This window comes from Jaculus jaculus, chromosome 5, assembly GCF_020740685.1.
Source record: "Jaculus jaculus isolate mJacJac1 chromosome 5, mJacJac1.mat.Y.cur, whole genome shotgun sequence".
Taxonomy (NCBI): Eukaryota; Metazoa; Chordata; class Mammalia; order Rodentia; family Dipodidae; genus Jaculus; species Jaculus jaculus.
Genome location: NC_059106.1, coordinates 93,721,978 through 93,746,975, shown reverse-complemented (window position 1 = coordinate 93,746,975; position 24,998 = coordinate 93,721,978). Strand labels below are relative to the sequence as shown.

The window sequence follows — 24,998 nt, the reverse complement described above, 5'->3', positions numbered from 1 at the left end:
AAAGGAAGTATTCCTCCCACAGCCATGTCCAATGTCATTAACACCCCCAGATGTACTGAGGCGCTTCCAAAACACCCCTTCATCTTGTGTCTCTTCCTCTTCCACTTGATTCTCCTTATGGAGGGTCCCGGACACATTATTGCAAGCTACAAGTCCTCCTTGTAACAGTACAAAGGGTGTAAAGTCCGTGCAGCTGCCATTTGTCCCACATAAAATCCACTTTGAAAATGGAGTTGTAAAGAAGCGAGGGAAGACCGTGGCAGAATGGAGCACCGGCATAGGTTTGGGAAAGGTTGACAGAATACCCCAACGTGGCTCTCCTTTAATGGATTCCAGGCACAGGAGGAAGATTATCCACAAGACCTTTATCATCTCCGCCCTGATGGACCTTACTGTCTTCTGGACCCTCCTCCGGAGATCGCTTGACTGTCCTCACCAGCCAGGCTGGAACCCAATGAGGGGAATCCTGTTCCTGTGGAAAAACACAAACAGCTCCCCTGGATCTTATTACAACAAGATCCGGTCCTTTCCATTTATTATCTAAGACATCCTTCCACATCACCATCTCACTAGATGACTGGACCCTATGTTGACTGTGCCTGTCAGCTGCAGATTTATCATTGTTGTCTAAAATTAAAAAATTAAGGGTAAAAAGGGCTAAGGAAACTCTCTCCTTGGGGGTCGCATTTTCTGCTATCCTCCTTTTTTGTTTAAATAAGAGAGCTTTCAAACTTTTATTTGCTCTTTCTACTATACCTTGACCTTGTGGGTTGTAAGGAAGGCCAGTGGTATGAGCGACCTGCATTTGTGCGCAGAAGGCTCAGAAACCAGTAGATGTGTATGCTGGGCCATTATCAGTTTTTAAATGGCGCGGCTTTCCCCAAGCAGCCCAGGCCTCCAAACAATGAGTCTTGACATGAGAGACCTTTTCACCTGCCAATGGAGAGGCGAAAATAACGCCTGAACAAGTGTCCACTGAGACATGTAGGTATTTTAATCTTCCAAACTCTGGAAGATGTGTCACATCCATTTGCCAAAGGTCTCCAGGACGTAGGCCCCGGGGGTTAATGCCCACATGTGGGGAGGGCAAAAAGGTGACACAAGACCGACAAGATTTTACAATGTCTCGTGCTTCATTTCTGGAAATAGAAAATTTCTTTCTCAAGGTGTTTGCAGGAACATGATATAGTCTATGGAATTCAGTAGCTGAAGCTTTTGTATCTTCCAGAGAAATCATGGCGAGCCTAGTGGCCCGGTCCACGAGGTCATTAGCCTGTGATAAGGGGCCAGGCAGTAGTGAATGTGCCCGAATATTAGTTACATAGAAAGGGCAAGTTCGCTGCAAAATTAAAGACTGAAGTTGTAAAAGAATATTAGACACTAGACTAGTAGAGCGAACCGAAGCGGCAATCTCTAGGCCAGCAACCTCATTAGCTATATATAGGGAATCCGTGAACAAGTTAAAAGAAGTAGAGAATGTCGGAAAGACCTCCAAAACAATTAGGCATTCAACAATTTGAGGGGAATCGGGTCTAAACATTCTTACTATAGGCTCCGAGCCCTGTACCAAGTAGGCCCCATGACCAGACTTTGAACCATCAGTAAAGATGGCAGGGGCTGATGTAATAGGCTCCTGAACAGTGATTTTAGGAAAGTAAACCAGATTATTTTCAACAAAGGACAAAATAGGGCTCTTTGGATAATGATTATCTATGACATTTGGGAAAGCGCACATGAGAATGCTCCAGTCATCCACAGTGCCAGACAAGACCTCTACTTGTTCCTTAGTATAGGGAATGATAAGCTTGTCAGGCAACTTTGAAAAGTGTATTAAGCAATATTTAAGCCCCAAACAAGCCTGTCGGGCTACCAGCTGAGGAAAATATTGGAGAGTGCGGGCTCCCAAGGAGTTTCCATGAAGCCATAATAGAGGCCCCTCCTGCCAGATCACTCCTGTAGGGACATCTTTAGTTTTTAGGATGCATAAAAGAAGTGGTTTAGAAGGATCAAACCAATCAAGTTGTGTTTTACTAAGTGCCTCTTCAATCTTATTAAGTGCCTCATGGGCAGGTTGTGTAAGCGTGCGAGGAGACAAAACATCGGGGTTGCCTTCAAGGATGGAGAAGAGTGGCAACAACTCTGATAGAGGCACATGAAGGAATCCTCGCAACCAATTAATATTTCCCAGTAACTTTTGAAAATCATTGAGAGTATGTAAATAGGAGGTGCGAATGCACATCTTTTGTGGCCCCACAGAACACGGGCCAATGACAGACCCCAGAAAAGTGACGGAATCCGTCTGTTGAATCTTTTCAGGGGCAATTGTTAAGCCATGATTTTCTAATGCCTGAATGACCCTTTGGAAAGAGGTATGCAGAGTAGCCAACGTGGGGGCTGTTAACAAAATATCATCCATATAATGAATCATGCGGAGAGAAGGGAACTCCTGGCGGACAGAGGCCAGCGCAGTGTCCACAAATAGCTGACACATAGTAGGGCTGTTAGCCATTCCTTGTGGCAACACACACCACTGGAAACGAGCATCCGGCCTCTCATGATTGACTGAGGGAAGAGTGAAAGCAAAATGTTCCCTATCTTGAGGGCAAAGCGGTATCGAGAAAAAACAGTCCTTAATATCTAGGACCATCACTGGCCAACCCTTGGGCAAGGCAGAAAGTGCCGGCAGGCCTCTCTGAACAGGTCCTAGAATCTGCATTTGGGCATTAACCGCTCTCAGATCATGGAGCAATCTCCATTTGCCTGATTGTTTTTTGATCACAAATATTGGGGTGTTCCAAGGAGAAACAGAGGGCTCCAGATGACCAAGATCCAACTGTTCCTGGACTAGTCCTTTTGCTGCTTCCAGTTTTTCGTGTGATAGGGGCCACTGAGGAACCCATATGGCTTTGTTAGTCAACCAAGGAATGGGCACCTGGACTCTCTCGGAAGCAGCGTTTTCAACAGCCCCTAGGAAAAACCCAATCCACAACGGTCCAACTTTTCTTTTGGGATGATTGGGTCTGGACGCCCCTGGAGGAATTTTCCCAGTCCCTGTTCTGGGACAAAGCCTTGTATTTTCATCATATTTTTGCTAGCCTCCGAATAGTCATTAGTCGAATGGAGGCGCAACTGGGACTGAACATCCCTACCCCACAAATTAATTGGGACTGCCAATACAAAAGGCTGTATTTTTCCCTTTTTCCCCTCATCGGTACACCATGTTAGTTCTTTTGTGCTCATCTGGGGTGTCTCTGCATATCCCAGACCTTGTAGGGTCTGGGAAGATTTTTGAAGGGGCCAAGACTTAGGCCAAGAATTCATCTGAATAATGCTCCTATCTGCACCTGTGTCGACCAGGCCTGAAAATGTCCTACCCTCAATGGTCAACTGTAAGAGTGGTCTCTGATCCAGTTCTAGTGATAAACAAGCCAGGTCTATCCCAGTGGACCCAAAGCACCCATTTCCCCTCTCTCTCTGTTCAGCGGGGAATGTGGAATGAGTAGAAGGCAAAATCAGCAATTGAGCAATATGATCTCCTGGTGCAATAGACACAGCGACCAGGTTTTTGTTTTAATGAAGCGGCATGTGTCCCCAGGGGAGTTATAGGGTGGTGGCGCGGAAGGCTCTATCAACTGTAAAGGACCACACCCTTGGCCTTTAGGCCAAGAATCTTTATTGTGCCCATATAATCAGGATCAATGACTCCAGGGAAAACAAGCAGTCCTTTTAAAGTTGATGATGAACGTCCTAAGAGGAGGCCCACGGTATCCTTTTGTAAAGGTCTGCGGACATCAGTCTCTATGGCTAGTATGCCTATCTCAGGGGTCAGGACCAGTCCGGAGGTGGCACAGAGGTCCAGCCCTGCGGAGCCTGATGTGGCTCTTCTGAGTGGGAGGACGGCAGAGGGCCCAATGTTGGGACTGGAGCCTGGAGTGCCCCATAAATTTGTGGGCCCTGGGGACAGGGGCCCCTCATTCCATTTTTTGACTCCTGAGCACGTTGAAGGGGAGGTATAGGTAGACCATTAATATCTTTCACTGACCTACACTCATTAGCCCAATGTTTACCCTTCTTACATCTTGGGCAAGTACCAGGTAGTCGCTGCTTTGGTCCCTCCCTGACTAGGGGGGCAGATTCCCCGGTCTGAGGGCATTGACGCTTAAAATGCCCAAGCTGTCCACATTTAAAACATCCTTTTGAATTTTGAGTCTGTTGAGACTGCATTAGACAGTGGCCCGCCAATTTCACGACATGCTTTGATCCAGGCCTCAATTCCCTTTTTTCTGACTGGGTTTATAGCTCTCTGACATTCCTTTGTGCTTTGCTCATATATCAATTGGAGCACAAAGGGCATGGTATGATCTGTAGTACCTATAGTTTTCTCAGCAGCCTCCATCAATCTGACAGCGAAATCTGCAAAAGGTTCTGTTGAGCCTTGTATAATTTTTGTCAGGTTGCCAGCTACTTCCCCCTTTTTGGGGACATCTCTCCATGCTCAATAGTGAATGTCATTAACCTGTTGATATACCTCTATGGGAAAATTTACTTGGTCAGCCATGTGAGGGCCGAGCCCCAGGAGCATGTGGGCTGTCCATCCCAGATGGCCATTCTGGATATTTTGTCTAGCCTGTGTCTGAGCATTATCTGTAACCAAAGATTTCCACTCAAGGAACTGGCCTTTTGAAAGACAAGCCTTTGCCAACTCTGTCCAATCTGTAGGAGTCAAAGGAGCTGTAATGATCCTGCGTAACAGCGCAACGGAATAATCTGCACCTGGTCCAAAATCCTTGACAGCCTGAACCAAATCCTTTGGTTGTTTATAGGGAACTGGTTCATGTCTCCTTTGTTGAGTTACTGGGTCCTCAAAAACAGGAAAAGCAGAGGCCAGCTGCGACCAGGTTTTTGTTTTAATGAAGCAGCATGTGTCCCCAGGGGAGTTATGGGGTGGTGGCGCGGAAGGCTCTATCAACTGTAAAGGACCACACCCTTAGCCTTTAGGCCCCTTTGTCAACAGAGGGCGCCTAGGCGGGGACCTATATCGCTCCCTTTTATAACAGGCGGTGGCCTCCTTTAGTCTTTCCTCTTCCCCTTTAAATAATTTTTCTTCTTCCTCCTCTGCAGAATCGGAGCTAGCCTCCTCATCTGTGTCAAGTACATTTAAATGTGCAAGCTCCTCAATGGGAGGATAGAGCCTGTCAAAGGCTCCTTTGCCCCCCTCAAGGGGCGGGCAATCATAAGTTTCACCTATTTCTTTGAGCTCATCTTGTAAACTTTTATCTTTGTCTTGTCCTTGTGTTTCCTTTTTTTATTTCTCCCTTTCTTCTAGGCCTAGTCTGTGAATCCCCATTTGGATCTGACTCAGAAAGGCTATCCTGATGCCTTGCCAAAGCCTCCCGTCCCTTTCTAATAATGTCTATGTGGTTCCCTTTACTCAAGCAGGAGTGAATAAGCCGCCAGAATGGCAATGTACCCTTACCAATTCTGTCCTCTTGTTTTGCCGCTTCCAGGTCTCTACCTAGCTTCTCCCAAGTAGGGAGAGAGAAGTCCCCTGACACCACAAACCATGGCGCAATCTCGTCCAAATCTTTAACAATCTTTTTTATTGTTGCGGAGGAGACCTTAATGTCCCTTTGCTTAAGCAGTTCTTTTATTGGCTGGACGAAGTCAACGGGCGCAAAGTCCGCACCCTGAGAGTTGCCCATGTTGCGCTCACAGCAAATGACAAGGACAATAAACCACACAGGAATGAAAATAACAAGGATCAGGTAGGGGTCTAAGTGGAGAAGCATTATGACTGGGGATGACTTACCGACGTCTTCCTCTCTGTGTGTCAAGTTCTGGATCCTCTTCGGCCCCTTGCCCAGTGACCACAAAGCACCCGGCATCCCAGGTTTCGGCACCACTTTGGGGCGAGCCCCCTGTCCTGCAGGAGAAGAACGACCACCAGACGAAGATCCTTCTTGATCACACTTTATTGGAGAGCCTCTTGGTTAACAGGAAAGCTGATGGCGAGGGGCGAGGGGCGCAGGAGTGTAGCTGCTTTTATAGGGCAGAATACTACGGGGCGCCTGCTGATTGGCTGCCATAGGCTCACCCACCCATAGGAGCCACAGGATAGGCTTGGGACAAGGTGCGTCAAGCGCATGCGCAACCTCAAGCGAGGTTGGCGCCAAGGCGCTGCCTAAATAAGGAATTGTTTACCTCAAGACTGGCAGGAAGCCAGCGCCATCTTGTAATGGTGTCTGCATTAGCTCCCTACATGTACTTCCTATTTTTCAGGTGCCTTTAACTCAGTCAATATACTATAGTAGTCTGCTTTAATTTATGTTTTACATGTATATATGTATGTATATTTGTTCATATATATGTGAGTACACATGCATGGAGACCAGAGATTGACATTGGATATCTTCTTCCTTCACTCTGCTATGATTTACTGAGGCAGGTCTCTCACTTGAATGCAGGCCTCACTGGTTCAATTATTCTCACTAGATTGCCTTGAGGATTTTCTGATTCTGTCTCCCACATGCAAGGATGGCAGGCAGGCCAACAAGTCCACCTGGCATCTATGTTGTTGTTGGGGATCTGAGTTCAGGTCAACATGCTTGTGTGACAAGCACTTTATCCACTGAGCCATTTCCCCAGCCCTAGTAGTTTATTTTGATTCCTTCAAAGGAAAAATACCAGCAAGTTCAGCATTATTGTTTATATTATTGACAAGGATTCTGCAATTGCCTAGTGGAAAATCAAGAGGAATAACTGGTTTATTTTTTGCCCCTGAGGATCCAAGGAGATTAGAGAAGAATCATGCCTTCAGATTACAAGATGCCCCAAGGATCAGATGCAATGCCTGAAATCATAATAAAAATCATCGGAGGTAAACATTTTCAATACCTCGTGGAGAAGCCAAAGATGTGAGTTTCCTGTTTGAAAAATATCTGTGTTTCTTGGATGATAATGAAATTTTCTTTTTTTAAAGCAAGAAATTTACATTTTAAAAAGCCATCTGTGGAAAATTAAGTCATTAAGATGTAAAAGTAGAATTAAGACAGTGTTCATAATTCCCATGCACAGTTTTCCTGATATTTTTCATCTTTATAATTCCCCATTCTCCTTAATTACTTGGACTGATTTCCCAAATAGATAGGAAATATGAGCATAGCAACATTTATAAATATTAATGGTAAATTGCTACTTCTCATCAGATTTGTAATCTACTACATGTAGCAATTTAGTGTGGGGAGGGCTTTTAGTCGATTTGTTGTGAATTAAAGGAGTGGGATTAATATTGAATCACGAACTGTAAAGTTTTCACTTACTCTTTTTCCATTTGCTACTCCTCCAAGCCTGGGCTTCTCAGGGAAGAATAAACATATCTTTCTTCCCTTCCCACCTCACAGCCACATTTTAAAGGGGTAATTCCAATATTTCTAAAGCTAACTAGGTGCTTGACATGGAAGAGTATGACTGTCTCTTCCTCACAGAGTTGCGTTTTTTGTAAAAAGATAATGATTGGACCTGCCTTTTTTTTTTTAATTTTTTATTTATTTATTTATTTATCTGAGAGTGACAGACACAGAGAGAAAGACAGATAGAGGGAGAGAGAGAGAATGGGCGCGCCAGGGCTTCCAGCCTCTGCAAACGAGCTCCAGACGCATGCGCCCCCTTGTGCATCTGGCTAACGTGGGACCTGGGGAACCGAGCCTCGAACCGGGGTCCTTAGGCTTCACAGGCAAGCGCTTAACCACTAAGCAATCTCTCCAGCCCTGGACCTGCCTTTTTAAAGCAAGCATATCAGTAGCTAAGCATTCATTGTTTTTCTCTCCTAAGATGACTTCCATAGTTGTTCCCCCTGATATCGTTGAACATACATAAGGAAAGCAATCATTACTAAACTCATCATGAAAACTACCTGGAGCATACACGTGTTTCAAGCTCATTTATATGAATCAGACATCAAATTAAAAAGCCTCACCAACAGGCTCAGTTGGGTAGGAAGAGATCCACTTGGCTGGTGGACCCAAAAGCACCACTGACTCAGGAAGGGCACACCTGTAAGGCTAAGCTCAGGGATCTGAGGAAGAAGTAGGAAGCTATTCCTACTGAGGAGGGGGTAGGGGGCTATTGCTTGCAGCCATCTTGGATGAGATTGAATCAGACAGGAATTCTAATCCTGCTAGAAAAGGCAAAGTGACATCCATGTTTCTGCAGCCTGTCCCTAGCTGACTACCTATCAGGAAAAAAATGTTCCCTTGCTTTTAACCCATATCACTACTCTACTAATTCTTCCTAAGGCTGTTTGGCCTCACTCTATTCACTGCTTTTTCCAGGGATATCAACTGTAATATGTTTTTAAAAGAAAGAAAATAAGGGCCCCTGCTCTTTTAAAATAGAGGAAAATTCATTTCTGCTTATAAGAAAATGCTTTTTCCTCCTTTTTTTTAAACTACAGGAACCAGGAAATAAAATAATGCATTAAGTTGGCAAAATAAATTGTGAAGGAAAAACCACAGTTCTCTCATAAGACATTATATGTTGTTTTATATATAAGACTGGTTTTATATGAACTTGATGCTGCTGTTGGCAGGCTACCATAGGACAATTATTATGCTTTGCTAGAGTAATCATGTGACATTCAATAATAGACAGTTGCTAAAAGGCTTATTACTGAGGTCTATCACATCTTGTCATTCATGTCCCAGAGTGTCTCCTCCAGTTTCTACACTTAACTCAGGGGCCCTGAACCAGAAGAGGGTATTGTCTTTACACTGAACACATTGTGAAAATCTACATAAGAAGCATAAGTAAATAGCAAAGGTGGGGGGGGGGGGAGGCATCTCCAAAAGGAAAAGATGAATTAAAAGAAAATCACAAATCAATAATACTGAATGGAAAAGTGGCAGTCTCATTGGAAACACAATTAGCTCAGATTTCCTATAAAGGATGTTTGGAAGAGTGAATATTATATCAGACTTGAAGATGTAAAACAGTATATGAACATGTTATTAAACTGGGTGGTTTAGAGCCATAGAATTTGGCTGGGGGTTCAAAGCCAAAGTAAGTTTTGTGTTCCCCTGAGGTGCCAGAAAAGCTCTCAATGTGTTGAGTTTTCTAGGCTAATTCCTAATCTTGTAGTGTCGAATCACTTTCCCTATGTCTAAACTAGTGTTAAAACCCTCACTTTTAGCCTGGCATGGTGACACATGCCTTTAATCCCAACACTCAGGAGGCAGAGGTAGGAGGATCACCACCCTGAGACTACATAGTGAATTCCAGGTCAGTCTGAGCTAGAGCAAGACCTTACCTCAAAAAACCAAACTGAAAAAAAAAAAAAAATCTCATTTTTTGTAAGGACACTAGTTAGTTGAATTGGGGCCCTTTTATCCCAGTATGACCTCATCTGAAATCATTATATCCACCATAACTGGATTTAAAACAAAGTCTTATTGTAAGGCATGAGAATTAGGATTTCAACATAGTAATTTTTGTGAGGACATAATTTAACCCATATCAAATGATCACAGATGCCACAGATGACGTGAGGTAATTAAGGTCAGTGTCTTTAATGCAAGCTACTGAAGTTTTAGGCCAGGTATCAAGGACCAAGATGAGAATGGAGTTATCTCTTCCTCCTTCCTAAACTTAACCCGTACCCATAGTGTAGATAGATGAAAACACTCAACTTACATTTAATGCTTATTTTTCACAAATGAAATCAACCTATGGGCTTCAAAGAACGAGGTTAAGTATATGGTAGTTTGTCCCATAGTCTTTTTCCTTTTAGAATTCCAGGACAGTGGCTCAGCAGTTAAGGGTACTTGCTTGTAAAAAGTCTTACAGCCCGGATTTGGTTCCCCAGTGCTCACATAAAGCCATTTGCAAAGAGTCGCACATGTGTCTGGACTTCACTTTCAGTGAAAGGGCTCATCTTTTCTCTCTCTCACTCTCTTAACTAGCTAAATAAATAAATAAAAGTAGAATTCTAGAACAACTTTCCACATAATTTCCTTACGTCTAATTTATTATTTGCAAATATACTTTAAAGCATTACTCTGAAGGTATAATAAATTCACAGACCACCAGCTCTAACCTCCCTTGGGAATAGTTAGAAACAAAACCTCGGGCTCCCTCTTCAGATGTCTGACTTTTAGCTAGATTCTTAGGTGGCTTCTGTACACACTACTGGGTGAAAGGCCCCATTCTCAAGCATGCATGATCTTCCTAAAACTCAAATAGCAAATGGGTTGCACCTGGAAGCTCCTGTAACACCATTAGGAATTATTCTGTATTGACAATTTCTATATTTCTGTCTTCCCTCCCTTAACTACAAGCTCTGTGTTTACCATAAAGTACAAAGTCTTGTGCATATTGAAAGCTTAGTAAATGAATTAGAGCAAAACATTTGCCTAGAAAATAAAGTTCTAGAAAGACAACACTTGGTTGCTTTAAAGAATTTGAAGTCTAAAGTCAGGCTATTAACATAGCATGCAGATATTGCTCTGGATGTCCTGATGAATCTTTGATAGCTCACTGAAAGGAAAATAAGCCAGGTGACAGGAGACAATTTTTCTCATTCCCAAAAGAAGTAAGAGCACAGAATAATATCAAAGAGCCAGAGGCTAGTGGACACTTCCTAGAAAATTGTAGGTCATCTTCTGCTTTCCTGTGGGGGACTAAATGTGATCAGCTCGTGCCACCAAGCCTTCCCCACCACAACGGACTAAAACCCAAGTCCCTCTTCCTATAATCTGATCTTTGTCACCTACTTTGTCCCAGTAAGGAGAAAATCTGACTGCATTCTGACTTGGAACATGTTGACTAAAAGATTAGGTTGTTCTAGGCACAGATTGGAGTCCTGGAGGCACCCACTGGAATTTGTAGGTTCTTGAGTCCTGGAACAAAGAATTGCACCAGACATACATACATGGCAAGGTAATAGAGATAAGTTAAGAAAGAGAAAAGTACTCCCAAGATTGAGAGTAGGCTACTGACTGGGAAAAGACATACACTGAAAAGCACTGGGACCCAAATCTAATGACTAGCCTCCCCCTGTTTGTATATCCCAGGTTTTTCTTGCACATGATCTACTCTTACCTATAGGTCAGGTAAGGAAGAATATCCAGTTCTCAGCCAACTGGCTTCTTTCATATTTTAATCTGAATGCTTTTCTGTCCATGTCCCTACACTCCTGCCATGAGATTATACAAACTGTCCATTCCCTTTACTAATGAGGTAGATTATGTAGCCCAGATGAAAGGATGTTGTTGGTTTTGATGAGTCATCTTTGTCACAAAGTCCTGATACAAGGCAGAGAATTGTGCACTGGATGTTCTTAAGGTAGGTGGCATCCTGTAACAGTTCACTTTCTGTTTCTAACCACTACTACAAACCAGAGAGGTTCTGTGGAACACCAGATCATATTAGCAAATGATTCTCCAGCCCCAAGGTTGAGGTGCTGTATCTGATAATGGCTTTCATCCTGGCAGAATCCCAAGGTGGTACAGACATGAAATAACAGAGGCGGGATATATATGCGATTGCATGTGTGTACATCTCTTCTGTTCTCTCTTCTTTTACAGCTTAGAAGGATTTAGTCATGTGGCTGTACACTGGTAATGTGATCTAACCCTAATTGCTTTCTAAAAGCCCCATTTGTAAACACAATAGCCTGATTAAGTTGTCACCCTCTCAGTATTTCACATGGAGTAAACTCCAATGTGAATTTTGGAGGGGACAGACCATATTAAAGTTATAGCACACACCAACATGGCAGTAATTGAATCAATGATACAAACACAACCTGCTAGGGGTGGGGATGATATGTGTGCTTCACTTTTTAATCAAAGGAAGACAGATAATAAAAATAGGAAACATGTAGTTAGCAGGACACTAAGAGGCATTGGCAGGGAAATATGCTAAAACCAAGATCAAATCACTAGAGCTGCATGCAAAGTCTATCTTTAGATAAGTTTATGTGTTCACAGGTGTCTGGATTAAATGCTTCAGTTTTGTCTATGAGCTGAGTATGATGTAAGGTCATCCAAAGAAATATGAAGGCCCACCACACTCAGTACTCAACTGAGGACTGTGCTCTATTCTGGATTCCACATTTTAGGAGGGACCCTGTAACAGTAAAAGTAGGGGTGGCAAAGAGCACTATGGAAGATTTGTTATGGTAGGTCCATAACTGGTGAAATGTGCTCCACCTGGAACCCTGAGAGTCTAGGATTGACTTACTAAGTACAAGAGAAATGAGTTCATTTCAAGAACCCCTTGGGCTGGAGAGGTGGCTTAACAGTTAAGGTACTTGCCTGAAAAGCCTAAGAATGCAGATTAGATCCTCCAGAACCCATATAAGCCAGATGCACATATTGATGCATGCAACTAGAATTCCTTTGCTGTGGCTCGAGGCCCTGACATGCCCATTCTCTCTCTCTCTCTCTCTCTCTCTCTCTCTCTCTCTCTCTCTCTTTCTCATAAATAAGTAAATAAATAACTAAATATTAAAAGTTTAAAAAAAAAACCTTGTGAGAGGCATCCAGTAAATAAAGTTGACTATTACACTACCTTCTAATGTCAAGTCAGTGCCAAGGCACTATCTTCATTCTATAGATCCATTAGTTTCAGAAATCTGAGTTTACTAGGAATTTCTAAGTGAAATGAAATTTATAGATGGTGCAAGCTATATCAGAATGATGCAAGCAGTTGTGCATACCCGCCTGAGTATGCACCGGTAATATGGTCCTCAGATTGGGGATCTCTGCCATCTTCTCTGAGAGTCAGTTTCTCTTCTTTCTGGGATATTTCTCCCTCTCTCTCAACTGATGTCAATTATCTAATGGAGTCAGTTCCATCTTTCTTAAACTAGTTTGGCTTGAACTTCCACTATGGATTTAAATTATTTGTTTCCTTTATGTGTGTACATAGTGTGTGTAGTGTATGTGCGTGTATGTACCCATGTTGCACCCCATGGACTCACCTGGGATGGGGTGAACTCACCTGTGGTAGCCAGAGTGGAACATTGGGTATCCATTATTATTTGGGCCAGAGTTTCTCACTGATCTTGCTGTGTTTGTCAGGAGCCCCAGCAATTCTCAAGTCTCTGCTTCCCTATGGAACTGGGGTTACAAACACATATGGCCATGCCCAGCTGCTTATGTGGCTGCTGGGGTTGAACTTGAGTGGTCTCTAAAGCCTCCTTGGGTTCTCATGCCCATACAGGAAGTGCTTACAGCTATTGTGCCATCTCCAGCCCCCAGATTTGTTTTTAGATAGTTTCTTGTTTTTAATTGTCATACTCCAAGTTTCTGTTTAAATGTATTCTTCCCTTCTACTTGGCCAGAAGACTTTTGAAGAGTATATAGTCTGAATATGACGCATAGATTGGATGGATGTCCACCATACAGTCACCTAAGAAAGCAGTATTACATATATTCTAGATAGATATAAGAAACATCCGTGGTACAAACAGATCTATCACCATATAATTTCATGTAAGTAAAAGTAGGTTGTAAGAGAGTAGGTATATTGAAATACCATCTTTTATAATTTAAAAATAGATCACAGTGGGGCTGGAGAGATTGTTCAGCAGTTATAGGTGCTTGCTCGCACAGCCTGCTGGCTCAGGTTCCATTCCCCAGCACTCACATTAAGCTGGATCCAAAGTGACACATACATCTGTGATCCCAATCAGCCTACCACAACAGCAGATGTATCCAGGAGAGTCAGAGAATCACAATGCAGCTAGTCTGATGTTTCTTTGAAGTCTGGTTCTTCATTTGCAGTGGCCAAAGACCCTATTTCAACCTGTCTCAAAGATGATGGAGCACTGACACCTCAAAGTTGCCCTCTGACCTCTACAGGCATGCTGTGGCACAGGCACCCACCCACCCACCAACACACACACTCCACTAAAATAAATAATTTAAAAAAATATCATGACAAAGAACAGTTGCTGATTCTATATTCATAATTACCCTAATTTGAGAAATTTGCTATAGTCCCTAATATACTATGATACAAACATCTTGAAAATATAAACTCTGATTACATTTATTAATGTGAGAAGCTAGCTCAATATTATAAAGAGAGAAGTAAGCTGAATGACCATGTAGGTGTTTTATAGAGAGAAAGTTAGAAGACTAGATTAGTTTTCATTAAATTTTTGATTAATATTTTAAAAGACAAAGATAATTAAAACTTTGTTGCTTAATTACAGTTTGTAATTGTGGGTGTGAAATTGAACAAAGGTTTTGAAGTCATTCCAGACCTGGGTTCAGTTCCCTATTTAATAGCAAGGTAACCTTGGGCAGTTTACTTAATCTCTTTGTTCATCCACTTTTCTCATGTCTACAAGGATGATAATAATACCTTGCTCTGCAGACTATAAGGACAACATGAAAGAATTTATGTGACTTTATGTGTGGTGGCATGTAAGCATTTAGAACATATGATCTGGTATCACTATTAAGATGTGAAAGTTATCCAAGCAAAGGTATGGCAGCTGAGTTTATATATACATTTAATATCGTTCTGAAGACCAAATTTCTATTATTATACTACACTATATCTCTCCATGGCATAAAAACAAATGAAAAAGCACAAAAACTTTACTTCATACCTTTTCATAGGAATATTTGCTACATGCATTACCATAGACTTTACCATCCAATGTCCTATATTTGAAGGAGAAGAAAGAAGGGAAGGTAGAAAAGAAAGAGCATCTGGTGTATTGATCTCTTAGGACTTTAAGACTATGCTTCTGTTTACTAAAATTAGATCCCCGTTCTCCCCTGTGCTGGCACACTCTAAGCTATCTGCTCTAGAAGATAGTAACAGTTGGAAATTGATGGCATTGATGAGCTGTCAAGGATGACAGACCTTTAGGATGGCATCTGGTAACATTTGCTGAACAACAGGTTCCCCCATTTGAGATCTTATGTTCTTAGCAGGGGTTATCTGGTAAGGTGAAGTAACACGGGAGGAGCTGCTCCTAGCCCCTCATGTTTCTTTCTCCCTAGGAGGCTGAGTGCTAGTGAGGCAGGCACTGAAAGACTGTTTGCAACAGGAGTCCAGGTGGAGAAAGGGATCACTTGGACAGTTTCTCCTAATATACTGATTACTGTCATTATAATCCTCCCTACTTACTCGAGCTCTTCATGACACTAAGCATCCCAGCACCTCCAGGAACAGAAGTGCATGTGAGGCAGGGCCTGGCTTCCATGACTCTACTAATGTGTGTTTTCCCTTGCTTTTGAAACGATAACTTTCTACTTTCAGGCATGTAGGTAGCTAGCTCCCACTTAGAAGAGTGAGCTGTGAGTCTGTGAGCAATAGAACAAGTGTATTTGTGTCAAAGAACAGACACATGCCGTTTTTCAGCTGGAGAGTCATTTTCATGTTATTTTTTTAAAGCACTATGTATTTTTTAATAGCTTTTACTTGAAACAGACTTAACAAGTTATTTTTACATGTACTGTGCTTGTTTCTTTAAAAACAAAAAAAAAGAACACAGACAAATGCATTTCAGACTTTTCTCGGGCAGCTCTGTCCTGAGAGAAGGATTTTGAAGGTGAGTAAGCCGAGTGTATAGCTAGCTCACTTTCCTCCATCCAGAAGAGTTGATTCTGCTCCACAGTCATGGCTTCCTGCTTTACTTGCCTACTCCTCTATTTTCCACTCCTCATGTAATCCCAAACTTATAGGTTCTCCCATTATTCTACTGCCAACATGCTGTGAGATTGGTATTCAAATTGATTAATGTTTAATCATTAGGTCCACCACTGAAAGCAATGCAGATCTGGGCAAGTCACATAAAATTTCTCCACCTTCAATGAGAATGAAAATTTGCCTATGGAGTTGATCTGAGGGATAAATGTACTATGCTATGAGATATCAATAGCCACAGTGTGGCTATCATATAAATAAATGCTCAGTAATACAACTAAATGCTTAGTCCCCAGGTGGTAGAATTTGTGGGTGGAGCCTTGCTGGAGGAGGTACGCTTTTGGTGGCAGGCTTAGGGGTGTTATAGGCAGCTCCTCCTTGCTAGAGGTTGGCTCACTCTCTTGCTGCTGTTATCTGCCTGCTGTGGCAGAGGTGATATTCAGCCTCTGCCTATACCATGCTATTCTCTGCTCTCAGGGATCTTCCACTTGATAGTGTAGGCCAAAATAAAAACTTTTCTCCCATCAAATGCTTTTAGTAGGGTGCTTTGTCCCAGAACCAAGAAGGTAACTGCAATACCACCTGCCTGGCTACATCAATCCTTGAGGGTTCCTTCTTGTGTGGGTCCTCTCTATGCCATCACATCTCATGTTGACTGAATGTATTGCATCTCATCAATGACACCTCCTTTTTATCCAACTCAGCTGGCATCTCAAGGTGTTAAAAATCCTTGACATCTTTGAACATGGCTGTAACAAAGCCATATCTGAAAAGTCATTATTATGTAGCTGTAACCACTCTCTTGTTCCCATCACACACCACATTCTGTCAATAGTTTCTTGGTCCCATCTTTCCACTACCCACTTCCATTATCTCATTCATAGTCCCCTTGTCAAGGTTCCTGCTGAATATATAGACCTTATGCAGAGCTTATCTTTCTCATCAGCACTTGAAACTGTTGCCTATGCTCATTCATCCTGGTTTTATTGCTCAGGTCCCATTCCCCTGGGTGCCTGCTTGCCTTACTGCTAATTTCCTTTATATTAATTTTCAGGACTCCTTAATTCTAAAAGTGCAGGTGCTTACTGCATATGCTTTTGCTGCTGTGACCAAATACCTGACAAAAAAGAACCTTAAACATGGAAGGGTTTATTTCAGCTGACAGCTCAACATTATAGTCCCTCGTGATGGGGAAGGCACAGTGACAGGAGCTCAAGGCAACTGATCACATGCAGTCCATAGATAAGAAGTAGAGAACTATGAATGCTCAGCTAGCTCTCTCCTTTTTATTCCTTCAGGACCCTAGCCCATGGGATAGTACAACCCACAGTTAAGGTAGATCTTCCCACCTCAATTAATATGCTCAAGATCACCCCTCACAGGCATGCCCTGAGGCTCATTTCCTAGCTGATCCTAGGTCCTGTCAGGTTGGCAATCAATACAAGCCATCAAAAGTCTCCAAAAGAGTTCCTTTTTATACTTTCCTTTCATTCCAGCCCTGTAAAACTATGTGTATTCAAAGTTTGACTAATAGCTGGCTTTACTCACATGGACAAGGGTTGGAACAAGGACTTCATGCTCAGGCAGCACACTTTACTTTGAAGCAGTTATTTTGTGCAAATAACAAAAACTAGAGTGTATAGAGTACATTGGGCATAATTACATTCAAATTAACTTGTTCCAAATATAAAATAATATCATCTCACATAGAAATTGAGAATAATAACATTATAAGACATAGTGCAATGGCATACAATGTCACAGACATATGCCACAAGTTCTGTTAACCAGAGATATATACTGTTAGTTTCTGACCTTTTTCTAGACTTAATATGCCCTCATATTTGTAAATACATTTTGCATAGCTGAATTGGGCACAATTTTCACCTATTTTTATAGCTAGACATTTGTGGAATTGAAATTTTCACAATTATTTCATAAGTAAAGAAATTCTCCAGACATCCACCCACTATTAAATGTTTACAGGTTTTGAATTTCTTCATTTGAATTTATTTCTCTTGATATTCTTTCTTAAATCTTGTCTATTTCATCAAGATGCTTCAGGTTAAGATGTTTTTGAAGGTCACTCACATAAAGAGTTATATAGGGCTGGAGAGATGGCTTAGCGGTTAAGCGCTTGCCTGTGAAGCCTAAGGACCCCGGTTCGAGGCTCAGTTCCCCAGGTCCCACGTTAGCCAGATGCACAAGGGGCCGCACGCGTCTGGAGTTCGTTTGCAGAGGCTGGAAGCCCTGGCGTGCCCATTCTCTCTTTCTCTCCCTCTATCTGTCTTTCTGTGTCTGTCGCTCTCAAATAAATAAATAAAAAATTAAAAAAAAGAGTTATATATATGTTTCTGTGGGAATTAGCATTTGAATTTATTTTAAAGAAATTTTACATGTATCAAATGATGCTTTTTATTCTTATTCATATTCACTTATTAAATAATGTTGACCTTTCATTAATTTTGTTCATATTTTTAAAATATTCTTGCAGTTTTTCTTCTTTTTATTCTCTATTTAATACCACACTTAAGTACAGGACCACCAAGAGAAACAAAATAGTCTCCTGGTACATTAACTGAAGACAGAGAGACAGAGCAGGGTGGAATCTGACAAACTACTTCTTCCTTTTGTAGGTTAAAGTCTGAAACTACCTGCTAGATTTTTTTTATTTTTTTTATTGACAACTTCCATACATATTGACAATATACCATGACCATAATCCCTTCCCACCATCCTCCCTTTTCTCTTATCAAATCCCCACTATACTGAATCCCCTTTCCAACTAGTCTCTCTTCCACTTTGATGTAATCATTCTTTTTTCTTTTTCTTCCTATTCTGCAAGTCTTATGTAAGTAGTGTCAGTAAGCCACTGTGAGGTAATGAATAACACAGCGACTTTGTGCCTGGCAGATGATATTGCAAAGCACCGCTCCCCATCTTTTGGCTCTTAAATTCCTTCCACCACCTCTTCCATAATGGCACTTCAGCCTTGGGGGAAGGGGTGTAGTAGAGATGACTCACTTAGTACTGAAAGTTCCACTGTCATTTCTTCTCAACACTTTGGTGAGTTTTGAGTCACTTCAGAAGTCACCACCATCTGTAAAGACAATCCTTTCTAATCAAAGTGAGAATAGCATTAACACATATGGGCAGAAAATAAGTGTTTAGAAAGCAATTTGGTTACCTGTTAGATTTAGAAGTAAGCAATGTGACAAGCTTTAGAATTCGTGGTTTGCACTGTTCAGTACTTATGCTAAGGATTTTGGAGCAGATAGGAGGAACGTGAGTATGATGAAGGAGGTAGCATAAAGATAAGACATGCATGGGTTCTCTATGATAAATAGCCCACAGACAAACAGCCAACAGTCACATGTATATTCTACAGAGCTGACTCACCATTGCTCATGCAATCAGATTAACAGTTTCTGTTTCTCATGGAAATCTAGTGCATGAGAAGTATTTCCTGTGACTAACAGTGCAAAAATGTTTCTGCACAGTAAGCATAATGAGAGCTTGAGGACAGAAACTCAAACAGCACTCCAGAAACCCAGGGCTGATAATGCAAGTCAGATGAGCAGGGACTTGCCGGCTCCCACAGACCCCACTGATCAGCAAGCCAGTGATAACCCAGATGAAGAGGAAGAAAGCAAGGCCCCTACAGTGACTGAAAACCAGAAAACAGACAGAAGCTCCTAACAGATGCAGTCACCCACAGATTTCTGGATGGCAAAGTGAGTAACCAAAAAAATCCAGGTGTTTCTTGGTAATTTACTAGGAAAGTACACAGAAAAACACAACTTCACATCAACATATACATGTGTGAATGAAAAGTAATAGATTTTATATGAAGTAGAAACTAGGAACAATTCCTTTTCAAACTTAGGCTAAATTTCAGGCTCATTAAATATACTCCATCTTTGTTGACAACCAACTGAGTTGGTCAAGTATCCTGCCTGTAGCTCACTCTGTCACACTTGGTAATAAATACCAACTATGTCAGTATCCATGCTAAGGCCCAGCCTGGTGGGAAAGGAAGGGCTGTCTGCTTTTACATCATAGGGTGAAATCATATATTTTCAAAATCCAATGCAACCATGTCTAAATATCAAAAAATTATAGGTCCCAAAATGTCTTGATAGAAATTTGTACCACCACACTGTTAAGAATCAAGCAAACAATTCATTACAAATGGTCTCAATAGTGATGAATCTAAATGATTAGTAATTTGTAATTAAAAAGCAAGTAGAGCAGCAATTTAAAACTGGATCTAGATCAAGACAAAACTAATGATTCTCTGATAACAAAATACTGTTTCCAAAAATGGCTGAAATCGGAATGAAACAGATACACAGAAAAGGAGTTTTGCAACATTGCCAGGCATTAAGTGACAGCCGGATGTTTTAATAGAATACTGATTAGAGTATGCCAAACTCAAGCATAACTATTTTAGTTTATAATTTTAATAGCCTTTTTTAAATGGCTGAAAATTTAGCTAGTCTTCAGTCATCTGAGGAAACAAATACAAATGGATTTGTGATCTTTTGCACATAAGACCCAGGCAAAAGACCACAAGCTGGGAGTGATGAACACCTCACTAACTGACTTCTACCTTCTACAAGGTTACTAGCACTGAAGTCTAGTGATAAAAGTGGCCTGTCGAGGGTGTTAGTGGCATAGCCAGGGCTGGAACTCAGGCCTGCTAGTCTCCATTTAATATTTTTTGACTTTCTATGATGAGTCCTTAAATTTATAGTCTGTTTCGAGCAGGAGAGAATGAATCTATAGGGATAAAAATAATACATTATAAACTTCCAAAGACATCTAAGTTTTACTCTGACTTATCTGAATTGATATATTCCATATTTCTTATTGTTTTTGCTTTTACCAAAGATGGCATTTGTGATACTATAGTTTTTTGAAAACACTTTATTATGACCTGATTGGTTTCAGTAGAACAAATTTATTATTTGCTATTTGAAATTAATCCTGATATTATGATATTGTGATATTATGACATTTATTTCTAACACCATGTTATAGATGATAGACCTGAGATTTGGAAGTTAAAGTGAATCATAAGTGTGCAGATAAAATGCTTGTCTAGGTTTTGTTTCTTCTTTTTCTTCCTCCTCTTCTTCCTCTTCCTTGTCCTCATTCTCCTCTATTTTCTCCTCTTCCTCCTTTGTTCCTTCTCTATTTGGGGGGACAAGTTCTCATGTCTCATGTAGCCAAGGCTAGCCTGAAGCTCACTGTGTAGCTGAGAATGATCTTGAACTTCTGATCCTATTACCTCTACCTCCAGAGTTCTGGGATTATAAGCATGCACTACCACACCCAATTTATGTGGTGCTAAAGATCAAAAATATGGGACCTTGAGCATGCCAGGCAAGTACTCTGCCAACAGAGCTACATCCAGAGCCTTCCTCTTCTTTACGTATACTTTAATTGATAAATCAGAAAATATTACACATGCACAGTGAAATTTTGGCAAAAGTACAATATACTTTATTCAAGAATAAAATCCAATAATTAAAACTAGTAGTTTTCATTCCTTCTTTATTCTACACACTGGTATAGAATGAGAATCATTATGTGTATATTCTTTGCTATCTGAACAAACTCACTCCAAGTCTGGAATCTTGGACGGCTCTGTGATAACAGAGAGAAATAACTTGCCCCTCCCTACCTTGAATTAATTAGGGGCTTATAGGAGGCTCAATGAGCCTGACACCCACATCACTAAACACAGAAAGGTCTTATGGGATCCCTATGGGGACAACTGGCATCCCCAATGAGGAGGGTCTCTTCGGAGGGGGACGGACAGGGATGAGGATAAGGATGGTACCAACATGTGCCGTTTATACACTGAGTGTATATATAACTAATAAGAAAAAGTTTTTAAAAAAGGAAGGTCTTGTGGGACGGGTGGCAACTGATCAATTGGTTATCTCCGTCAGCAAACTTATGATGCTGGCCGCAGAGACTCTCATTACCACCTTGACTGGTCAGTGGAATACTACACAGTTGAGAAGTACATCAATCAGACCACCTCCTACATCCTTATTATTCACACACAGATAAGAATACACTGAGCTGCCTGGGACACCACAGGTGATCTGGGAGGCTGTATTTACTCCAACAGGGAAGTGGCCAGATCAAAGCTGAGATGGCATCAGGAGAATAGGCAAGTATTGGATAACAAATTATGGCCAGAGAGAATCCTTGGTAGAAAGTAAGTGAGGCTGAATATATTAGGAGGAGCCACTGTTTTATATATTTAAGAAAAGTTAGATAGCTTAGAAACCAACAGAAAGACCTTTGTTCACAAATGCAGAATGAGTGAATCAGAAAACTTTAATGATTTGTGAACATCTCACAAGAGAATTTGGCTCTTCTGCTCATTAGCCCTAGGATCTTTTTGTCTTTTCTTCCTTATGTGTAAACCTTAGAAATACACACACACACTTGTGTGCACACACATGTACACACACACACACACACACACACACACACACACAGTTTCTCAGAAACATGAGTTCTGCCTTCTCCCATAAAAACTAAAATGTGTGACTAGCAACAAACTCAGTAACAGTTTCAAAAATAAAATTCCAGTGAGTGCTAGCATCTGGCGGCATGAAAATAAGTGTCAGTGCTTTTATTTTAATAATGCTCACAGTTGATGGTAGGGTTTGCTTTTAAAGCCCTTTTGTATAGTTTTCTTGTACATTTCCCATAACTGCTTTGTGAAATTAGAGTACATGATGTGACCCTCTGGTAGAGCTGAGTAGATAGATGTCAAGGGTCTTCCTTGTACATTGCAGCTTTGGTTCAATGTGTTCAAGGAAGATTCATGGACCTTGCCCTTCTTCCTGGGAACTGCCTCACAGAATGGTCCACATTGCATTCTTCTAGTTGCCAGCAAGAAAGCTAATGTTTTCCTTCTTTCCTGAATTCTAACATCCAGCCATCATTGAGTTCTTCAAATAGTTCCCCTCATTGTCTCTCTGTTTCTTCTGTTATTGCCCCAGACAAAAAACTATTCTCTCTGACCAGGAGATTTGAATAGACTTCCCTGTTCTGAAGTTTGCATCTTTGTACTGTCCAGCTATTATAAGAAGTTCTGCTGTGTAACAAGTCCCTAATAATTAATAGTTCATGGTGATCACCATATATGCCCCCAGCTACAGTTGTGAAGTGGGGCAGTATTTACTGATCAAAGTTGGTTTTGTTGGGCTTAGCTCCAAACTGGTGATTTTTTTTTATGTGTTCTTGGATTTGATTGACAAGAATTTTATTGAGAATTTTTTTTCATTTATGTTCATTGGGGATATTGATCTATAATTTTCATTTCTTGTTGTAGCTCTGTTTGATTTTGATATTGGTATAATGCTAGCTTCATAAAATGAGGCAACTTTCCCTCCTTTTCACTTTTATGAAATAACTTCATAAGCAGTGGTTTTCTGTTCTTCTATAAAGGTTTGGGAGAATTCATCAGTGAATCCATTTGAGACAGGACACTTTGGAAGGAGGGTTTTTTCAATGTTTATTTATTATTATTATTATTATTATTATTATTATTATTATGAGGAGGAGGAGGAGGAGGAGGAGGAGGAGGAGGAGGAAGAGGAGGATGCTTCATCTGGATACATCATGTGTTAGTACCATCTTTTCCTTATCCCTGTCTTCATTCCACTGGGAAGGCTCCTCAGTAAGGTTGTAGGTATTCTTCATGGGGTTGTAGTTTATGCATTGTGGGAGCAGTAATCAGTTATTTTTTTGGAAGGGGAGGGAATACCTCTGGGCATGATGTCTTACCCTGTGGCTCTTATAATCTTTCTGCCTTCTCTTCTGCAAAATTCTCTGACCCATGGTGGGTGAGTTTTAAGTGTACTTCTGTGATGAGCTCTTAGGAGCCTCTGGTTCTCTACTTTGGTAGGTGTTGAGTATACTCAGGGTCTGTCTCCTATACTCTGGCACTGATTATCAGGAACAGAATGGAAGTGGCACTCTTGCTCATCTTGCCATTCCTCTGTGTATTCAGCTGTGACTTGGCTAAAGTGCAAGAGGTAATTTATCTCCTCCATATTGCTGCCCTCTGGAAAAGAACAGATTCTCCAATGGAGAGTGAAGTCAGTATAGTTTAAATGGCATACGCATTATTAATTTAAGAAGAATTTGATGTATATAATCCCTCTCTTAGCCCAAGACTAGTGAGATCTTGACACTGTAAAACATAATCTTTGTCTCCATAAGATTCTGATCTGGTTCCCAATTTCAGATATGGGTTCCTTGACACTGAGTGGATCTCTTAGCCAGTCAGAAAGCTATTGGTTACCCACGGAGGCTATGTGCCACTATTGCACTGGTCTTTACATCATGTCAGGGTATTTGCTTCTGAGTAGCTTAGACCTCTGGTTGCTTAGACCATTGTTGGCCATTTTCTTCCAGTAGCTCATGTTAACACTTTCCAGCACTAGACAGGCTGTCTTGGGACAAGCTTTCTTCTGAATTGCAGCCAGGTCTCTCTGTGCCCTGTGTCAGCAGCATATGGTATATTCAGCATTAGAGTCTTAGTTTTTGCCTCAAGCAGGTAATCAAGTGCATTGACAGAAAGCTGTCTTGATTTGGGGACCTTGCAGGTCTCTCTGATCAATAGCTCAATGTGGTAGCGACCAATCTCTGATATTGGGAGTTAAGGGTCAGAGACAGAAATAAAAATTTCTTTTAAGCTTAGGTTTCATTCCACCCTCATCAGAGCCCTACTTTTCAGGTGTTCCCCCTTACTCCTTTCAAGAGTTTATCTTTTATACTCTCTCCAAGGATAAATGTTTCTATGGTATCAGCTCATAGGTTTAATTATGTGTTTGTTTCCCACCCCTTCCCCTCCCATCTCCCCAGACACTTCCATCACTATTATTGAGGCCCTGAGTTGCCTATCAGGTATGTCAGCAGCTTGAGCAGGTCCAGGTCAGGAAGCGCAGATAAGTGACACCATGTGTTGTTTGACTTCCTGTGATTGTGTGATTTCGCTGAGTATGATCTATTCCAAGTCTGTTCATTTTTCTACACATTTCATTGTATCATCTCTTCTTACTGATGAGTAGAATTCCATTGTGTAAATGTACCACAACTCATTATCCATTCATCCAATGATGATCATCTGGGTTGATTCCAGTTCTTAGCTATATGAAATGGAGCAGCTATAAACATGGCTGAGTAAATGTCCCTGTATTCATGCATGAGGCATTTAGGACAAATACCCAGTAAGGGAATAACTGGGTCTGTTGGTAGCTCTATGTTCATCCTTTTCAAATCTCCAAACTGATTTC

At 41.3% G+C, this 24,998-nt stretch overlaps 1 protein-coding gene across 1 annotated transcript in view; it reads left to right on the top strand.

Annotated features, from left to right (window-relative positions):
• The first annotated feature begins 6,798 nt into the window (after positions 1 to 6,798).
• C5H1orf87 (chromosome 5 C1orf87 homolog) overlaps positions 6,799 to 24,998 on the top strand; it is a 95,979-nt gene continuing 77,779 nt past the window's right edge. Inside the window, 3 exon segments of the mRNA XM_004663201.2 lie at positions 6,799 to 6,914; positions 19,167 to 19,318; positions 19,321 to 19,400. Coding sequence (XP_004663258.2) covers positions 6,808 to 6,914; positions 19,167 to 19,318; positions 19,321 to 19,400 — 339 coding nt within the window. The 5' untranslated portion in view covers positions 6,799 to 6,807.